The 16,585-nt window shown below is 43.3% G+C and overlaps 2 protein-coding genes across 4 annotated transcripts in view; one reads left to right on the forward strand and one right to left on the reverse strand.

Moving 5' to 3' along the window:
- Nucleotides 1-1,415, reverse strand: part of FAAP100 (FA core complex associated protein 100) — a 41,690-nt gene extending 40,275 nt beyond the window's left edge. For 2 of the 3 annotated variants that reach the window (XR_012851676.1, XM_075846422.1), the window contains exon 1: nucleotides 888-1,414. The gene's annotated coding sequence lies outside the window, so the exon portion shown is untranslated. Of the gene's footprint in view, nucleotides 1-887 lie in introns of all 3 variants that reach the window. The other variant, XM_075846423.1, reaches the window with a different exon arrangement.
- Nucleotides 1,218-12,474, forward strand: LOC142666391 (zinc finger MYM-type protein 1-like). The gene is made up of 2 exons (XM_075846421.1): nucleotides 1,218-1,472; nucleotides 9,623-12,474. The coding sequence occupies exon 2, from the start codon at nucleotides 9,651-9,653 to the stop codon at nucleotides 12,348-12,350; it is 2,700 nt and encodes an 899-aa protein (XP_075702536.1). The 5' UTR covers nucleotides 1,218-1,472; nucleotides 9,623-9,650; the 3' UTR covers nucleotides 12,351-12,474.
- Nucleotides 12,475-16,585: the final 4,111 nt, after the last annotated feature.

Genomic DNA, 16,585 nt, shown 5'->3' on the forward strand with positions numbered 1-16,585 from the left:
CGATCCCTGCTTCTAGTCCCCTAGGCCTAAAAGGACTAATGATAAAAAAAACTGTTAAACAAAGTTTTTTTTTATATATATACAAAATAAACTATTAAAAGTTTCTTGAAAAACAATGAACATAAGTGGCACCGCTGCGTCCGTAAATGTCCAAACTATTACAATATAACATTATTTAACCCGCACGGTGAACGCCGTAAATAAAAAATCTATGAAAACACCAGATTCGCTGTTTTTTTTGTTCACCTCATTTCCCACAAAAAAAAAAATGGAATAAAAAGTGACGGAAAAGTAAAAGTTCTGGCTCTCAGAAGAAGGCGACACCAACATTTTATTTTTAACTATTCATTTTTTTGTAAAAGTAGTAAAACATTAAAAAAAACGATAAAAATGTGGTATCCCAGTCATCGTATATTGACCCGCAGAGTGAAGTTAACTTCACATGTCCTATTTTTTGCTTTTAGGACTGTGCTCCCATTATGGGACCTCGGTCCGCAAATGCGGTTGATCGATCACCGCCGGCTGTGATTACGGACCAGGATTACGGCTACGGCGCGCGCAGGGGGCTTAGGCATCATTCACACGCCCAAATGACGGCCCGGTTTTGTACAGAGAGCTGCACGCGGTTTATACGGTTCCTCCGCAGATGTCGTACAGTTTATGTGTGTTGGATTTAATACGAAAAAAACAGCGGCATGCTCCTTCCGACTTCGTATGTACGGGGTATTGTTTTTACAATTTTTCCTTTTACTTGTATTTTTTATGCTATTTTGTGGATAGATAAAACATAATAAAATACAACTTCCGACAAGTTGCATTCAGTCGCCACAACTTTCGCCGGTTTTCAGCGCACTATGTCATGTACTGATATATTTCTACATTTTTACCTCAGAAATTAAAAATGGCGCCTCTTCAACGACTACCGTAAAGCAGCAAACGTATGTGACAAGTGAGGCGAGACCAGAGCTCACACTGTCATGTCCCAGAACTCACACAGCTGCCACTGTCACGTCCGACAGCTGCTCAGCAAAACCCAATTACGGTAAATAACATCGTTATCCCGCTCCATTTCCCGCTCCCCGGTTTCACGGTACCATGGTAACCTTCACACGAATAGCCCGCCATCTGAAGACTGGAACGCCAGCTCTGAGCTCATTGGCTGACGTGAAGTAGAGACCCCGCCCCTACGCGAAGCATGGTATCCCGCATCGGAAGGTGGGCGTGGTTTATGGTGATGTGAGGCAGAGAGCGGGGTTATGTCTACATTGAGCTGCAGAGGATTTACCGGAGGATCTTTAGTTCTATAGCGCCGCATCTGCCATTAGACGAGGCGACAGCCGGAAACCGGGGTGGCATTTTTGAGCCACGGTCGGACCGGAGCGGGGGGGAGGGGACATATCTGTAGGAACACTCGTCCCTGACGCAGCACGCGCCGCCAGAGAGGAGGAGATCTGCGGGAAGTGACGAGAGAGGTGAGCGGTGACTGTATTCAAAACTGAGCGCCACTTTGGGTGCGTTCACATATAGCGGTTGTATCAGCATCAGGGTTTTTTTTTTTTGGTCTCAAGTGATTACAACTAATGCAAAAACTAAGACAAAAATGTATCCGTTACCATCCGGCTGTTTCACGATTTTACTACAAAACCATCAGTCGTCAGTTTTTACCACCATTGTCCACAAGATGTTAGTTTAGGCTCTGAAAATGTGGCCCCGGCCACTAGGGATGTTTTTATTTTATTTTTTTACAGCGTACACGTCATAAATGATGCAAAAAAATAGTTGTGCAGGTAATACTGAATGTGTGTATTTTATGTGTTGAGACTTATTTTAATGTTAATTGTAAAAAAGGTGTATGTGTATTTTTATTTTTTAAACTTGAATGAACTGGCATAGATCTATATACTGATAGTACACCGGCATATATCTATATACTGATAGTACACGGGCATATATCTATATACTGATAGTACACGGGCATATATCTATATACTGATAGTACACAGGCAGTTGTTAGGACATACCTAAGTGTGCCCTAACAGGAAATATGGTAGGACAGCCCTGGGGTCCTTCAATGGACCCTGGGCTATTTGCCCATATATGGTATGTCCCCCAATCCCGTCACAGGAATTCCCTGTGACTCGATCCAATGGGCATCCCCCCCATCTTATTTTCCCCTGAATTCTGCAGTCCGCTGTGATCGCAGCTACATCTATATACTGATAGCACACGGGCATACATCTATATACTGATAGCACACAGGCATACATCTATATACTGATAGTACACAGGCATACATCTATATACTGATAGTACACGGGCATAGATCTATATACTGATAGTACATGTGCATATATCTATATACTGATAGTACACGGGCATATATCTATATACTGATAGTACATGGGCATATATCTATATACTGATAGTACATGTGCATATATCTATATACTGATAGTACACGGGCATATATCTATATACGGATAGTACACGGGCATATATCTATATACTGATAGTACACGGGCATATATCTATATACTGATAGTACATGTGCATATATCTATATACTGATAGTACACGGGCATATATCTATATACTGATAGTACACGGGCATATATCTATATACTGATAGTACACGGGCATATATCTATATACTGATAGTACACGGGCATATATCTATATACGGATAGTACACGGGCATATATCTATATACGGATAGTACACAGGCATATATCTATATACTGATAGCACACAGGCATATATCTATATACTGATAGTACACGGGCATATATCTATATACTGATAGTACACGGGCATATATCTATATACTGATAGTACACGGGCATATATCTATATACTGATAGTACACAGGCATATATCTATATACTGATAGTACACGGGCATATATCTATATACGGATAGTACACGGGCATATATCTATATACGGATAGTACACGGGCATATATCTATATACGGATAGTACACAGGCATATATCTATATACTGATAGCACACAGGCATATATCTATATACTGATAGTACACGGGCATATATCTATATACTGATAGTACACGGGCATATATCTATATACTGATAGTACACGGGCATATATCTATATACTGATAGTACACAGGCATATATCTATATACTGATAGTACACGGGCATATATCTATATACGGATAGTACACGGGCATATATCTATATACGGATAGTACACGGGCATATATCTATATACGGATAGTACACAGGCATATATCTATATACTGATAGCACACAGGCATATATCTATATACTGATAGTACACAGGCAGTTGTTAGGACATACCTAAGTGTGCCCTAACAGGAAATATGGTAGGATAGCCCTGGGGTCCTTCAATGGACCTTGGGCTATTTGCCCATATATGGTATGTCCCCCAATCCCGTCACAGTAATTCCCTGTGACTCGATCCAATGGGCATCCCCCCCTTCTCATTTTCCCCTGAATTCTGCAGTCCGCTGTGATCGCAGCATTCACGGTAATAGCGGCGGAGAGGAGAGGTTTCTCTGATCTCCGCTGTTATAGAGCGGGGCTGCGGTTGTGTAATAGTCATGCAATAACGCTATCGAACCGTTTGGGGATGCACAGTATCGAAACCGTATCGAAGTTTCGATGCGTCGTGCATCCCTACTGTATACAGTGCCACCCACCCCCTGTATATGATGCTGCAGTGCCCTCTGTATATAGTGCCACACAACCCCCTGTATATAGTGCCATGCCCCCTGAGGATAATGCCACAGTTCCCTCTGTAGATAGTGCCACACCCCCTGTAAATACCGCATTGCCCTCGGTTGATAGTGCCCCCCCCCCTTGTAGGTGGCGCCGCACAGCCCATAGTCTCCTTGAAAGTTGCGCCACACAGCCCCCATGTAGATAGCACACCCTTCCTGTAGATAGCGCGCCACTGTAGCTCCCTGAATGAACGAATCCCCCTTTGGCTGGGGATTCCGCTCCTGGAGGTGCTCTGCTTCTTGATGTCTCTGTCCATATATGGACAGTGACATCAGGGGCAACTCCTAAAGCGGAATCCCCATATACAGCGTTGCCGACCCTGTGACCGGGGATTCCACTCCAGGAGAATCCCCTGTCGTCTGTGTCCATTTATGGACAGTGACATCACTGGCTTATCTTGGAGTGGAATCCCCGGTCACCGAGTCGGCAACGCTGTGGGTGGGGATTCCGCTTTAGGAGTTGCCCCTGATGTCACTGTCCATATATATAGACAGAGACATCAAGCGGAGCACCTCCAGGAGCGGAATTCCCAGCCATACGGAGATTCCGCTCCTTCAGGGAGCTACAGTGGCGCTAGTAGATAGCAGAGCAGGGAGATACCTCCCTGCTCTGCTATAGTGACGTCGCTACCACTCTAGCAGCGGATGCTAGCGGCACCGCCGGCCATGGGGGGGGGGGTGTCGTCCTGAAGGGCGACCTCATGCCCGGTGTCGCCACTAGCAGCCGCTATGGCTGCTACAGCGGCAGTGACGCCACTGAGTGAAGAAGAGGCCGGGCGGAAAGGCGACTGAGTAGTCGGGCCTGGGCGCTTCTGAAACAAGCAGGGGAAGGGAGCCAGCGCAGCGCCCCCTTCCACCTGCTGGGCTGATGCGCAATGGCACAGGTCGCACACCCCTAAGGCCGTCCCTGGGTGGGAGGGTAGTCGTCAGGGCCTCCAGCTGGAGCGGAATCCCGGCAATGCTATGACCGTTGATTCCGCTCCTAGCTCACATCCTCCTTCTCGACTGGTGCTGCCGGAAGGTGGATGCGGCTTCACCTGGCCACCATTAAAATAGAAAGGATATGGCGCCGGACCTCCCTGGGAGCCCGAACCAGAAACGCTGCAAGTAACGTTTTTAGATCCGGCTCCCAGGGAGGTCCGGCGCCACAACTGATGTCCTCCATGCCAGAACAGATCCCATAGAAAACTATGGGATCCGCTCTAGTATCAGTTTGCCTCCGGTTTTTCTTCAACACGCAACAGAAGAGGAGGAGGAGGAGAAGAAGAATGTGTATTCTTCTTGTGTTCCATGGCATCGGAGCTATGCGCGCACACGAACACTCTGCTACTTATCAACTGAAAAGTCATCCGCCAGAGGGAAAAATGTTTCCCCGTGGCGAAGTACAAGAAAGTCTAATTCCCAGGTGAGGCTTTCTTGTACTCCGCCATCAATAAATATTTTTCCTCCTGCGGATGATTTTTCCGATGACAGGTAGCGGAGTTCTTCCGCAGGGGCGTTAGGGGGGCAATCTAGCCAATTGCCCAGTGCCACCAGAATGGGCCGCTACTATTGGGCCAGTGCTGTGCGCTTGCCCCCAGACTAAAATTTGCCAGCCAACCCCTGGCCATTGGCTCTATGCTCTGCCGTTTGCTCTTGTAGGCCACAGCCTGGTTTAGGCCTGAGGCCTACAAAAGATCGGTCATAAGTCTATTAGGTAATAAAAAGGGGGCATACAAAAGCGGACATCCTTATTGTGTGGGCATATAGCAGGCATTTTTACTGAGTGGGGGTATTATTACTGAGTGTCAGTGGCATTAGTACTGAATGGGGGCATAAAAAGCTGCATTACTACTGAGTGGAGACATTATTTCTTTGGGGACATAAAGGGGGTATTAGTACTGGGTGGGTGCTCTAAAAGTGGCTATCACTGGGTAAGGGATAAAGGGGACACTAACACTGTGTAGGGGAACAAAAGTAGCACTTACTGTGTGGGGCACAGTATGGGGGTATTATTCAGTAACAGTATGCGGATATTATTCAGTAACAGTATGCAGGTATTATTCAGTAACAGTATGGGGGTATTATTCAGTAACAGTATGGGGGTATTATTCAGTAACAGTATGGAGGTATTATTCAGTAACAGTATGGGGTATTATTCAGTAACAGTATGGAGGTATTATTCAGTAACAGTATGGAGGTATTATTCAGTAACAGTATGGGGGTATTATTCAGTCACAGTATGGGGGGTATTATTCAGTAACAGTATGGGGGTATTATTCAGTCACAGTATGGAGGTATTATTCAGTAACAGTATGGGGTATTATTCAGTCACAGTATGAGGGGTATTATTCAGTAACAGTATGGAGGTATTATTCAGTAACAGTATGGAGGTATTATTCAGTAACAGTATGGGGGTATTATTCAGTAACAGTATGGAGGTATTATTCAGTAACAGTATGGGGGTATTATTCAGTAACAGTATGGAGGTATTATTCAGTAACAGTATGGAGGTATTATTCAGTAACAGTATGGGGGTATTATTCAGTCACAGTATGGGGGGTATTATTCAGTAACAGTATGGGGGTATTATTCAGTAACAGTATGGGGGTATTATTCAGTAACAGTATGGGGGTATTATTCAGTAACAGTATGCAGGTATTATTCAGTAACAGTATGGGGTATTATTCAGTCACAGTATGAGGGGTATTATTCAGTAACAGTATGGGGGTATTATTCAGTAACAGTATGGGGGTATTATTCAGTCACAGTATGGGGGGTATTATTCAGTAACAGTATGGGGGTATTATTCAGTAACAGTATGGGGGTATTATTCAGTAACAGTATGGGGGTATTATTCAGTAACAGTATGGAGGTATTATTCAGTAACAGTATGGAGGTATTATTCAGTAACAGTATGGGGGTATTCTTCAGTAACAGTATGGGGGTATTATTCAGTAACAGTATAAATGTATTATTCAGTAACAGTATGGGGTATTATTCAGTCACAGTATGGAGGTATTATTCAGTAACAGTATGGAGGTATTATTCAGTAACAGTATGGGGGTATTATTCAGTAACAGTATGGGGGTATTATTCAGTAACAGTATGGGGGTATTATTCAGTAACAGTATGGGGGTATTATTCAGTAACAGTATAAATGTATTATTCAGTAACAGTATGGGGGGTATTATTCAGTAACAGTATGGGGGTATTATTCAGTAACAGTATGGGGGTATTATTCAGTAACAGTATGGGGGTATTATTCAGTAACAGTATGGGGGTATTATTCAGTAACAGTATGGGGGTATTATTCAGTAACAGTATGGGGGTATTATTCAGTAACAGTATGGGGGTATTATTCAGTAACAGTATGGGGGTATTATTCAGTAACAGTATGGGGATATTATTCAGTAACAGTATGGAGGTATTATTCAGTAACAGTATGGGGGTATTATTCAGTAACAGTATGGGGGTATTATTCAGTAACAGTATAAATGTATTATTCAGTAACAGTATGGGGGTATTATTCAGTAACTGTATGCGGGTATTATTCAGTAACAGTATGCGGGTATTATTCAGTAACAGTATGCGGGTATTATTCAGTAACAGTATGGGGGTATTATTCAGTAACAGTATGGGGGTATTATTCAGTAACAGTATGGGGGTATTATTCAGTAACAGTATGGGGGTATTATTCAGTAACAGTATGGGGGTATTATTCAGTAACAGTATGGGGGTATTATTCAGTAACAGTATGGGGGTATTATTCAGTAACAGTATGGGGGTATTATTCAGTAACAGTATGGGGGTATTATTCAGTAACAGTATGGGGGTATTATTCAGTAACAGTATGGGGGTATTATTCAGTAACAGTATGGGGATATTATTCAGTAACAGTATGGAGGTATTATTCAGTAACAGTATGGGGGTATTATTCAGTAACAGTATGGGGGTATTATTCAGTAACAGTATAAATGTATTATTCAGTAACAGTATGGGGGTATTATTCAGTAACTGTATGCGGGTATTATTCAGTAACAGTATGGGGATATTATTCAGTAACAGTATGGAGGTATTATTCAGTAACAGTATGGGGGTATTATTCAGTAACAGTATGGGGGTATTATTCAGTAACAGTATAAATGTATTATTCAGTAACAGTATGGGGGTATTATTCAGTAACTGTATGCGGGTATTATTCAGTAACAGTATGGGGGTATTATTCAGTAACAGTATGGGGGTATTATTCAGTAACAGTATGGGGGTATTATTCAGTAACAGTATGGGGGTATTATTCAGTAACAGTATGGGGGTATTATTCAGTAACAGTATGGGGGTATTATTCAGTAACAGTATGGGGGTATTATTCAGTAACAGTATGGGGGTATTATTCAGTAACAGTATGGGGATATTATTCAGTAACAGTATGGAGGTATTATTCAGTAACAGTATGGGGGTATTATTCAGTAACAGTATGGGGGTATTATTCAGTAACAGTATAAATGTATTATTCAGTAACAGTATGGGGGTATTATTCAGTAACTGTATGCGGGTATTATTCAGTAACAGTATGCGGGTATTATTCAGTAACAGTATAAATGTATTATTCAGTAACAGTATGGGGGTATTATTCAGTAACAGTATGGGGGTATTATTCAGTAACAGTATGGAGGTATTATTCAGTAACAGTATGGGGTATTATTCAGTCACAGTATGGGGGTATTATTCAGTAACAGTATGGAGGTATTATTCAGTAACAGTATGCAGGTATTATTCAGTAACAGTATGGGGGTATTATTCAGTAACAGTATGGGGGTATTATTCAGTAACAGTATGGGGGTATTATTCAGTAACAGTATGGGGGTATTATTCAGTAACAGTATGGGGTATTATTCAGTAGCAGTATGGAGGTATTATTCAGTAACAGTATGGGGGTATTATTCAGTAACAGTATGCAGGTATTATTCAGTAACAGTATGGGGGTATTATTCAGTAACAGTATGGGGGTATTATTCAGTAACAGTATGGGGGTATTATTCAGTAACAGTATGGGGGTATTATTCAGTAACAGTATGGGGTATTATTCAGTAGCAGTATGGAGGTATTATTTGTAATGTTGGTCTTACAATCTATGTACATTACAGTGGTGGGGGCTGTGGGGAAGTGTGAGTGGCAGCAGATGATCAGGTAAGAGACAGTCTGCAGAGTGGCATGTGATGTACTTTGACATGCAGGTGATACTTACATGTGGGATGTGGGCCCATAACTTGTGTACAGCCGAGGGCCTAAGATCATATTTATCCACCACTGGCATCGAGCCAGCACAGGCAGACCACAACAATACAGCAGGTATAGCAAAGAAACCAGCCCAGGATGTGCCGCTTCGAGGCAGGGCTATGTGCGTACCGTCCTGGGCTGGCTTGAATGTAATTGCAGAGCGTCACGCTGCCGAGGAGAGATACAGGGCAGTGCAGCGCAGCCGTGCTATTTGCACTGATTGGCACAGCACACTTAGTTACCAAGGGGGGCGGCAGTCTCGCTGTCTTTTCTTCCCCGCCAGGTCACTTGAGGACATCGAGGTCACAAGGAAGCGTATGGTCAAAGCTTCTTTTCCTCGCCCTCCCGCCCGTGTAACGGTTTTCTTTTACTTCTCCTCCAGCTCCAGGCAGGCCTAGGCTCCGCTGTGGATTAGTTTAGCCTGTCTTGAGTGTCAGCCAAGAGAGACCACCAGGCTCCAGTCTTAGCAGGCAAGCATTAGTTTGTGACCCAGTCCCCTGCCAGTGCTCTCGTACAATAAGTTTATATGTATTCTTTTTTTTATATATATATTGTAAAAGACATAATCTATATCAAGTCTTTACTGTTTCTTTCCCTAGAAAATTGCGCATACCTGGAAATTGAATAATGTCTGATGTACGGAAACGACTTTCTGGAGCAGCGTACAGGAAGCTGAGGGAAGCCAAGAAGGCCGCTCTTATAATACAGAAAGGAGCGATTCGGAAGTTCTTGCACGAATCCTCTGAAGGCCAAAACGAGTATGAAGGCCTTGGTCCTGATGTTGCAGCAAGTTGTAGTTTTTCTTCTAGCAGTCCGGCAGTAACTGAAGAATTGTCCAGACCTTCATCTCCATCTTCGCCGGTTTCGTATGCACCTGAACTACACATCACCACAGCCGCGCGCCGCAAAGTGCTAGTTACTGCAGCAAAAAGATATGTGGAAGTCCCACAAAGGACCGTTTCAACACTAACATTAAAAACGGAAATCAAAGTTGAAGAAAATAGCGACGATGAGGTGACAGAGTGGCGGCAAACGCCGTCTGAAGCCGCCTCCGAATTCAGCAATTCACTTCTTCACGATCCTGGTTTGTGGCCAAAAAAAAGCAAGAAGTTAAGAGAATTCCTTATTTTGAATGGTCCGCAGCAGATTATGTCCTTCACGTTTCCAAAGGACAAACGCAATCGAAGCTTTGACCGGAAACATTATCGCAGAGAGTTGCCTAACCGGGAGATGTCAGAGAGGCAATGGCTGATGTACTCCACCACCAACAATTCTGTATATTGCTTGTGCTGCAAATTGTTTCATCATGGATCAGACGAATCTGGGCTGTGCACGACCGGGACAAGTGTTTGGAAAAATCTTTCTCGTAATTTGGCTAGTCATGAAAAGACGGAATACCATGAGCGAGCTTTCCTCAAATGGAAGGACTTGGAGACTAGACTAAGGCTGAATGTAACCATTGAGGATACAAAGAAAGAACTTATTGCATCGGAAACTCAGCATTGGCAAAATGTCCTAAAAAGGTTGATTGTTCTGATCAGAACAATGGCGGTTCAAAACGTTGCGTTTGGCGGGAGGTCTCAAAAGCTTTATGAAGCGAACAACGGCAACTTTCTCAAGTTTGTGGAGGCGATGGCCGAGTTTGATGCGGTTCTTGACAAACACCTCAAGCGGATAACCAACCATAGCGTTCACACTCACTACCTGGGAAGCGGCACTCAAAATGAGATTGTCCAATTATTAGCGACGCAAATCAAGCGGAAAATTCTCGAACAGTTAAATGCCGCCAAATACTATTCTGTAATCCTGGACTGCACGCCTGATAGAAGTCATAAGGAGCAAATGACTCTGACGGTACGTTTTGTTACCGTCAAGGAAAGCTACGGAAATGAACCACCGGAGGTGAAAATAAAGGAACACTTTTTAGGGTTCCTCGAAATCGATGACTCCGCAGGATCGGGCATGACCAAAGTACTCTTACAAAGCCTTCAAGAAAATGGTATTGATATTAAGGACATGCGAGGGCAAGGTTACGACAACGGCTCCGACATGAAGGGTAGAATTAACGGGGTACAAGCTGGTGTGCGGCATATAAACCCGCGGGCCTTCTATGTGCCTTGCAACTCGCACCCCTTAAACCTTGTGGTCAGTGATGCAGCATCGGCCTGTGTGGAAGCGGTGGAGTTTTTCAACATAATTCAAAGCCTTTATGTTTTTTTTTCGGTTTCCGCTCACCGGTGGGCTATTCTTCAATATAACCTTGGCGCTTCACACGAATCCCTTTCATTAAGTACCACCAGATGGGAGAGCCGCGTAGAGGCGGTGAGGGCTATCCGCAACCAAATCTCAAAGATAGATGACGCCCTTACAGATGTTATGGAGGACAGCACTCTACAAGGGGCTGCTCTTTCAAAAACCGTTGCGGAGATTAGGGGCATCCGGAAGAACATCTGCAACTTCACATTTTTGTGCGGACTTGTTACGTGGTACGACATTTTATTTGAAATTAACATCGCAAGTAAAAAACTTCAGGAGATCGACTTGGATATTTCGGGGGCAATGAAACAATTAGAGACCTGTAAATTATTTCTGCAACGCTACTGTTCAGATGAGCAATTGGAAAATATTATCCGAGAAGCACAGGGCCTGGCAGCAGCATTGGAAATAGAAGGAGACTTTCCACCTGCGGAAGAAGGTAAAACGCGTCGCAGAAAGAGACGCTTTGATTGTGAATCGCAAGATGAACCGATAAGAGATCCGAAACAATTATTCAAAGTCGGGTTCTTTACCCGGATTCTTGATTCCGCCGTGCAGACTGTTCAAGATCGCATCTTGCAATTGACAGAACACCGCAACGCGTTTGGGGTACTGTATAATTTACAACAAATCAAGGATCTGACCCAAGAAAACCTTCGAGAGCAGTGTGATCATCTCGAAAAACGGCTGTCGCACGACCACCTGCGTGACATTGATGGAGCTGACCTGTGTTACGAGCTGAAATCGCTCTCCAGATACGTTCCCGCAAACTGCTACACTCCAAAGAGCGTCCTGGGGTACATCTGCCGGAGCAAGATGTCCACCATGTTTCCCAACACTTGTATCGCTCTCAGAATTCTTCTTTCACTACCGGTGACTGTTGCCAGTGGTGACCGCAGTTTCTCAAAGTTGGAACTTGTTAAAACGTACCTGCGCTCAACCCCGCCGCAGGAACGGCTTGTTGGATTAGCTACGATTTCAATCGAACATGAACTTGCCTATAAATTAGACTTGGATGATGCAATTCAGGCATTTGCATCCCAAAAGGCACGCAGAGCGCCGATTACTTGACTTTGTTACTCACGTTAGGTTTATGGTTAAACCCTTAAAGGGTAAGTCGTCAAATAATTTTTTTTTGTAAGTTACTTATTTTTATTATGTTTTTTTAAGATTTTTTTTTTTGCTGTATTTTTTCTTCCACATGGTGGAAAGTATTAAAAATGTAATAATAATTTGACTGGTTTTTCTATGTTGGCCACCAGAGGGATCACTTCCCAGAATCACAGCAAGGTGAAAAAGGTAAAGCTAGCTCATTTACAGCTGCTGTAAATGTGGGAGGGAATCTCACCTCCCCCCCCCCCCCCTCCCTATTTTTGGCTACAAGCCAGGAAAAGGTGTCTTCATATTGTTACGCATTGTCCGGCTGCCATTTTGAGTGATTGTACAAATGGCGGCTGGCAGAAGCTATAGGACACACCAAAAGGCGAAGGATATGTTGACACACTTACTAAAAAAAAATCTGAAAATACGGAGCTGTTTTCAAGGGAAATCCCCTCCATGATTTTCAGCCGTGTTTTAATCAAACAAGTATTTTATGGCCGTTTTTGGAGCTGTCTTTCTAGTCCATGAAAAACGGCTCCAAAACCGGCTCAAGAAGTGACGCGCACTTCTTTTTCGCGGACGTCTTTTTACGTGCTGTCTTTGAAAATGAGGTGTAAAAAAAATGGCCCGTTGAAACAGAACGCCGGTTTTCCCATTGAAATCAATGGGCAGATGTTTGTAGGCGTTCTGCTTTTGATTTTTTCAGCCCTTTTTCGAGACTTATACGGCCCGAAAAACGGCTGAAAAGACTGAGGGTGTGTTCACATGGAGTGTTTTCAGATGTAATTCTGGCATTTTACGCCTTAAAAAAACGGCTCCATTACACCTACAAACATCTGCCCATTGCTTTCAATGGGTTTTCCGATGTTCTGTTCCTACGAGGTGTATTTTTACGTGTCGCTGTCAAAAGACGCCCGCGTCAAAGAAGTGCATGTCACTTGGGACGTTTTTGGAGCCGCTTTTCATTGACGCCATTGAAAAAACGCTTGAAAAACGCGTGTTAAAAAAAACTTCTGAAAATCAGGAGCTGTTTTCGCCTGGAAACAGCTCCGTATTTTCAGACGTTTTTGCTCACTGCGTGTGAACATACCCTAAGGCCTTATTCACACGAACGCGTTATACATCCGTGCTACGTGTGTGGTTTTCACGCGCGTCGCATGGACCTATGTTAGTCTATGGGGCTGTTCAGACTGTTAAACGCACGACATGTCCTATATTTGGCCGTGTTTCGCCCAGCACGCACCCATTGAAGTCAATGGGTGCGTACAAATCGCGTTCGGCACAGGGAAGCACTTCCGGGTGCCGCGTGTGATTCGCGCTACAGTAGTAAAATAAATAAATGCAAACCAAAAAGCAGCACGTGCTTTTCTGTTTGTAAACAAAACCAGAGTGTCATAATGACGGCGACTGCGCGAAAATCACGCCGCCGCGCACCATATGCTGATGACACACGGTGCTTTTGCGCGCGCAAAACGCACACGCTCGTGTGAATCCGGTCTAAGAATGATGAAAGTGAAGTGACCGACTTCAGTTGACAGGTTCACACGTCGTGTATTTGACACTTTTTTTTTTTGCGCATTTTATGTGGCAAAAACCACATCCAAATGCTTGCTTGCGCTTTTGATTTAAATAATTGGTAACGTGCGCTGTTAGTACGTACAACGCACTTTTTTACACACTCGTTTATTAAAAAACGCGTTGTGTAAATAAAGAAGTGTCGAGTCAATTCCTTTGCACGTAAAAAAAAAAAAAAACTCCAAATGTTCCCATAGTGAATGGGAGTCCCAAAAAAACGTCAAACACTTGATTATGCTTCCCATTTACATCAATGGGAAAGCGAGCCGTTCTTTTTTACACAACGATTTTATAAAAACGCTTGCATAAAAAACTAACAGTGGGGGGGAGGGTTGTGTGGGGCACAGTTCCATGTTTGGGGGGGGGGGGGAGCTCGCCGCTGATTCTTCAAAACAGCTAAGCGGCTATGAAGGATCAGCGGCGCCAATGCACACCCTGCTGCACAAAAATAGGACACCGCTCTGCTGCACACAAACACTACACGGTTACAGCAGGTGTGTGGGGGGCGGGGGGGCTGTGAGACAGACAGACAGACACCTGACCTGCAGTGCGGCCGGTCTTGATAATGGTGCTGGGTTTCCCCCTACAAACTAGCTTCTATGCTGGGTCGCTCTGAACTGCGCAGTACGGAGTGAGATATCCGAAGCCGGGGATACAATGAACGGGAGACGCTCGTCGTGTCCTATGCCCTGTGCTGCCATATTCCATCTGTGTGTCATTAAGAGACACATACACAAATGAAATAAAACATGGCAGCCCCCACTACAGTAAGAAAGTGTGTTAATAAAAATTAACTAAAAACAAATTAATAAAGTGAAATGTCATGATTTTTTTTTTTTTATGTGGTAATAACGTCAAAATGCATAAACCTATCCAAGCGATTCTGAGGCTGTTTTCTCGTGACACATTGGACTTTATGTTAGTGGTGAAATTTGGTCGATTTATATTCAGTGTTTATTTGTGGAAAATAGCAAAATTTAGAGAAAATTTGAAGAAAAAATAGCATTTTTCTGAATATTCAATGCATCTGCTTGTAAGGCAGAGGGTTATACCACCCAAAATAGTTACTAGTTCACGTTTCCCAGATGCCTACTTTAGATTGGCATCCGTTTTAAAAAAAAAAAAAAATTTCTAGGACATTACATGGCTTAGAACATAAACAGCAATTTCTCATATTAAGCGTATGTTCACACAGTGTTTTTAGGCGTATTTTGGGGCGTTTACGCCTCGAAAAACGCGTGAAAAAACGGAAGCTGGACGCCTACAAACATCTGCCCATTGAAATCAATGGGAAAAACAGCATTTAGTTCTTATGGGGTGTCTTTTTTTTTTTTATTCCGCAGTTTTAAAAAACGGAGCGTAAAAAGATGCTCCATAAAAAAAAGTGCATGTCACTTCTTGAGGCGTTTTTTGGAGCTGATTTTTCCATTGAACACCATGAAAAACGACGCAAAAGAAGCTCCAGATTAAAAGAAGCCTGAAAATCAGAGGCTATTTTCTCTGAAAACACAGTCTCAGGCCGGATTCACATGAGCGTGTGAACATACCCTTAGAATAAAATTTCAAAAGCCTTTTTTTTTTTTTTTTTTTAAGGGTTCAGTTCTGAAGTTGCTTTGAGGGACCCATATATTAGAAACTCCCATATAACACCCCATTTTTGAAACTAGACCCCTCAAAGTATTCACAACAGCATTTAGAAAGTTTATGAACCCTTTAGGTGTTTCACAGGAATTTAAAGCAAAGTAGAGGTGAAATTACAAATTTCATTTTTTTTGTCTGCAGTTTTGATAAATATCCCACATGTGGCTCTAGTGCGGTAATGGACTGAAGCACCGGCCTCCGAAGCAAAGGAGCACCTAGTGGATTATGAGGCCTCTTTTTTATTAGGCACCATGTCCGGTTTGAAGAGGTCTTGTGGTGCCAAAATATTGGAAAACCCCAAACGTGACCCCATTTGGCAAACTTCACCCCTCGAGGAACTTATCAAGGGGTATAGTGGGCATTTAGACCGTACATTTTATTTATTTATTTTGCTGCATTTTGTGGAATTAGGCTGTGAAATTTAAAATCACGGCAATACCCCACATGTGGTCATAAACTGCTGGTTGGACAGACGGCGGGGCTCAGAAAGGTAGGAGCGCTATTTGGCATGTAGATATTGCTGGATTGGTTTCTGGGCGCCATGTCGCATTTGCGGAGCTTCTGAGGTACCAGCACAGGGGAAACCCCTTAAAATTGACCCCATTTTGGAAACTAGACCCCTTGAGGAATTTATTATAGTTTTCATGGGGTGCATGCCACTTTTTATCAGATTTTATTTTTAAGAGGCGTGGTGACTACAAAACCGCAATTCTACTGTTTATTCCTTTACAGCGTTCACCGTGCGCTATAAATTAGATTCACTTTATTCTGCGGCGCGATACGATTACGGCGATACCAGATGTTTTATAGTTTTGTTTTTTTTATGTCTTATGGCACTTACACAATAAAATACTTTTTATAAAAAAGCAATTACTTTTGGTGTTGCCTTATTCACACGAACGTGTCCGTTTTGCATGCATAAAAAACGTAGCGTTTTCCTGCGTTGCATTTCCATGTGGTATCCGTGTACGGTGCGCGTCTGTGGTTTT

The sequence above is a fragment of the Rhinoderma darwinii genome, chromosome 13 (genome assembly GCF_050947455.1).
Source record: "Rhinoderma darwinii isolate aRhiDar2 chromosome 13, aRhiDar2.hap1, whole genome shotgun sequence".
NCBI lineage: Eukaryota > Metazoa > Chordata > Amphibia > Anura > Rhinodermatidae > Rhinoderma > Rhinoderma darwinii.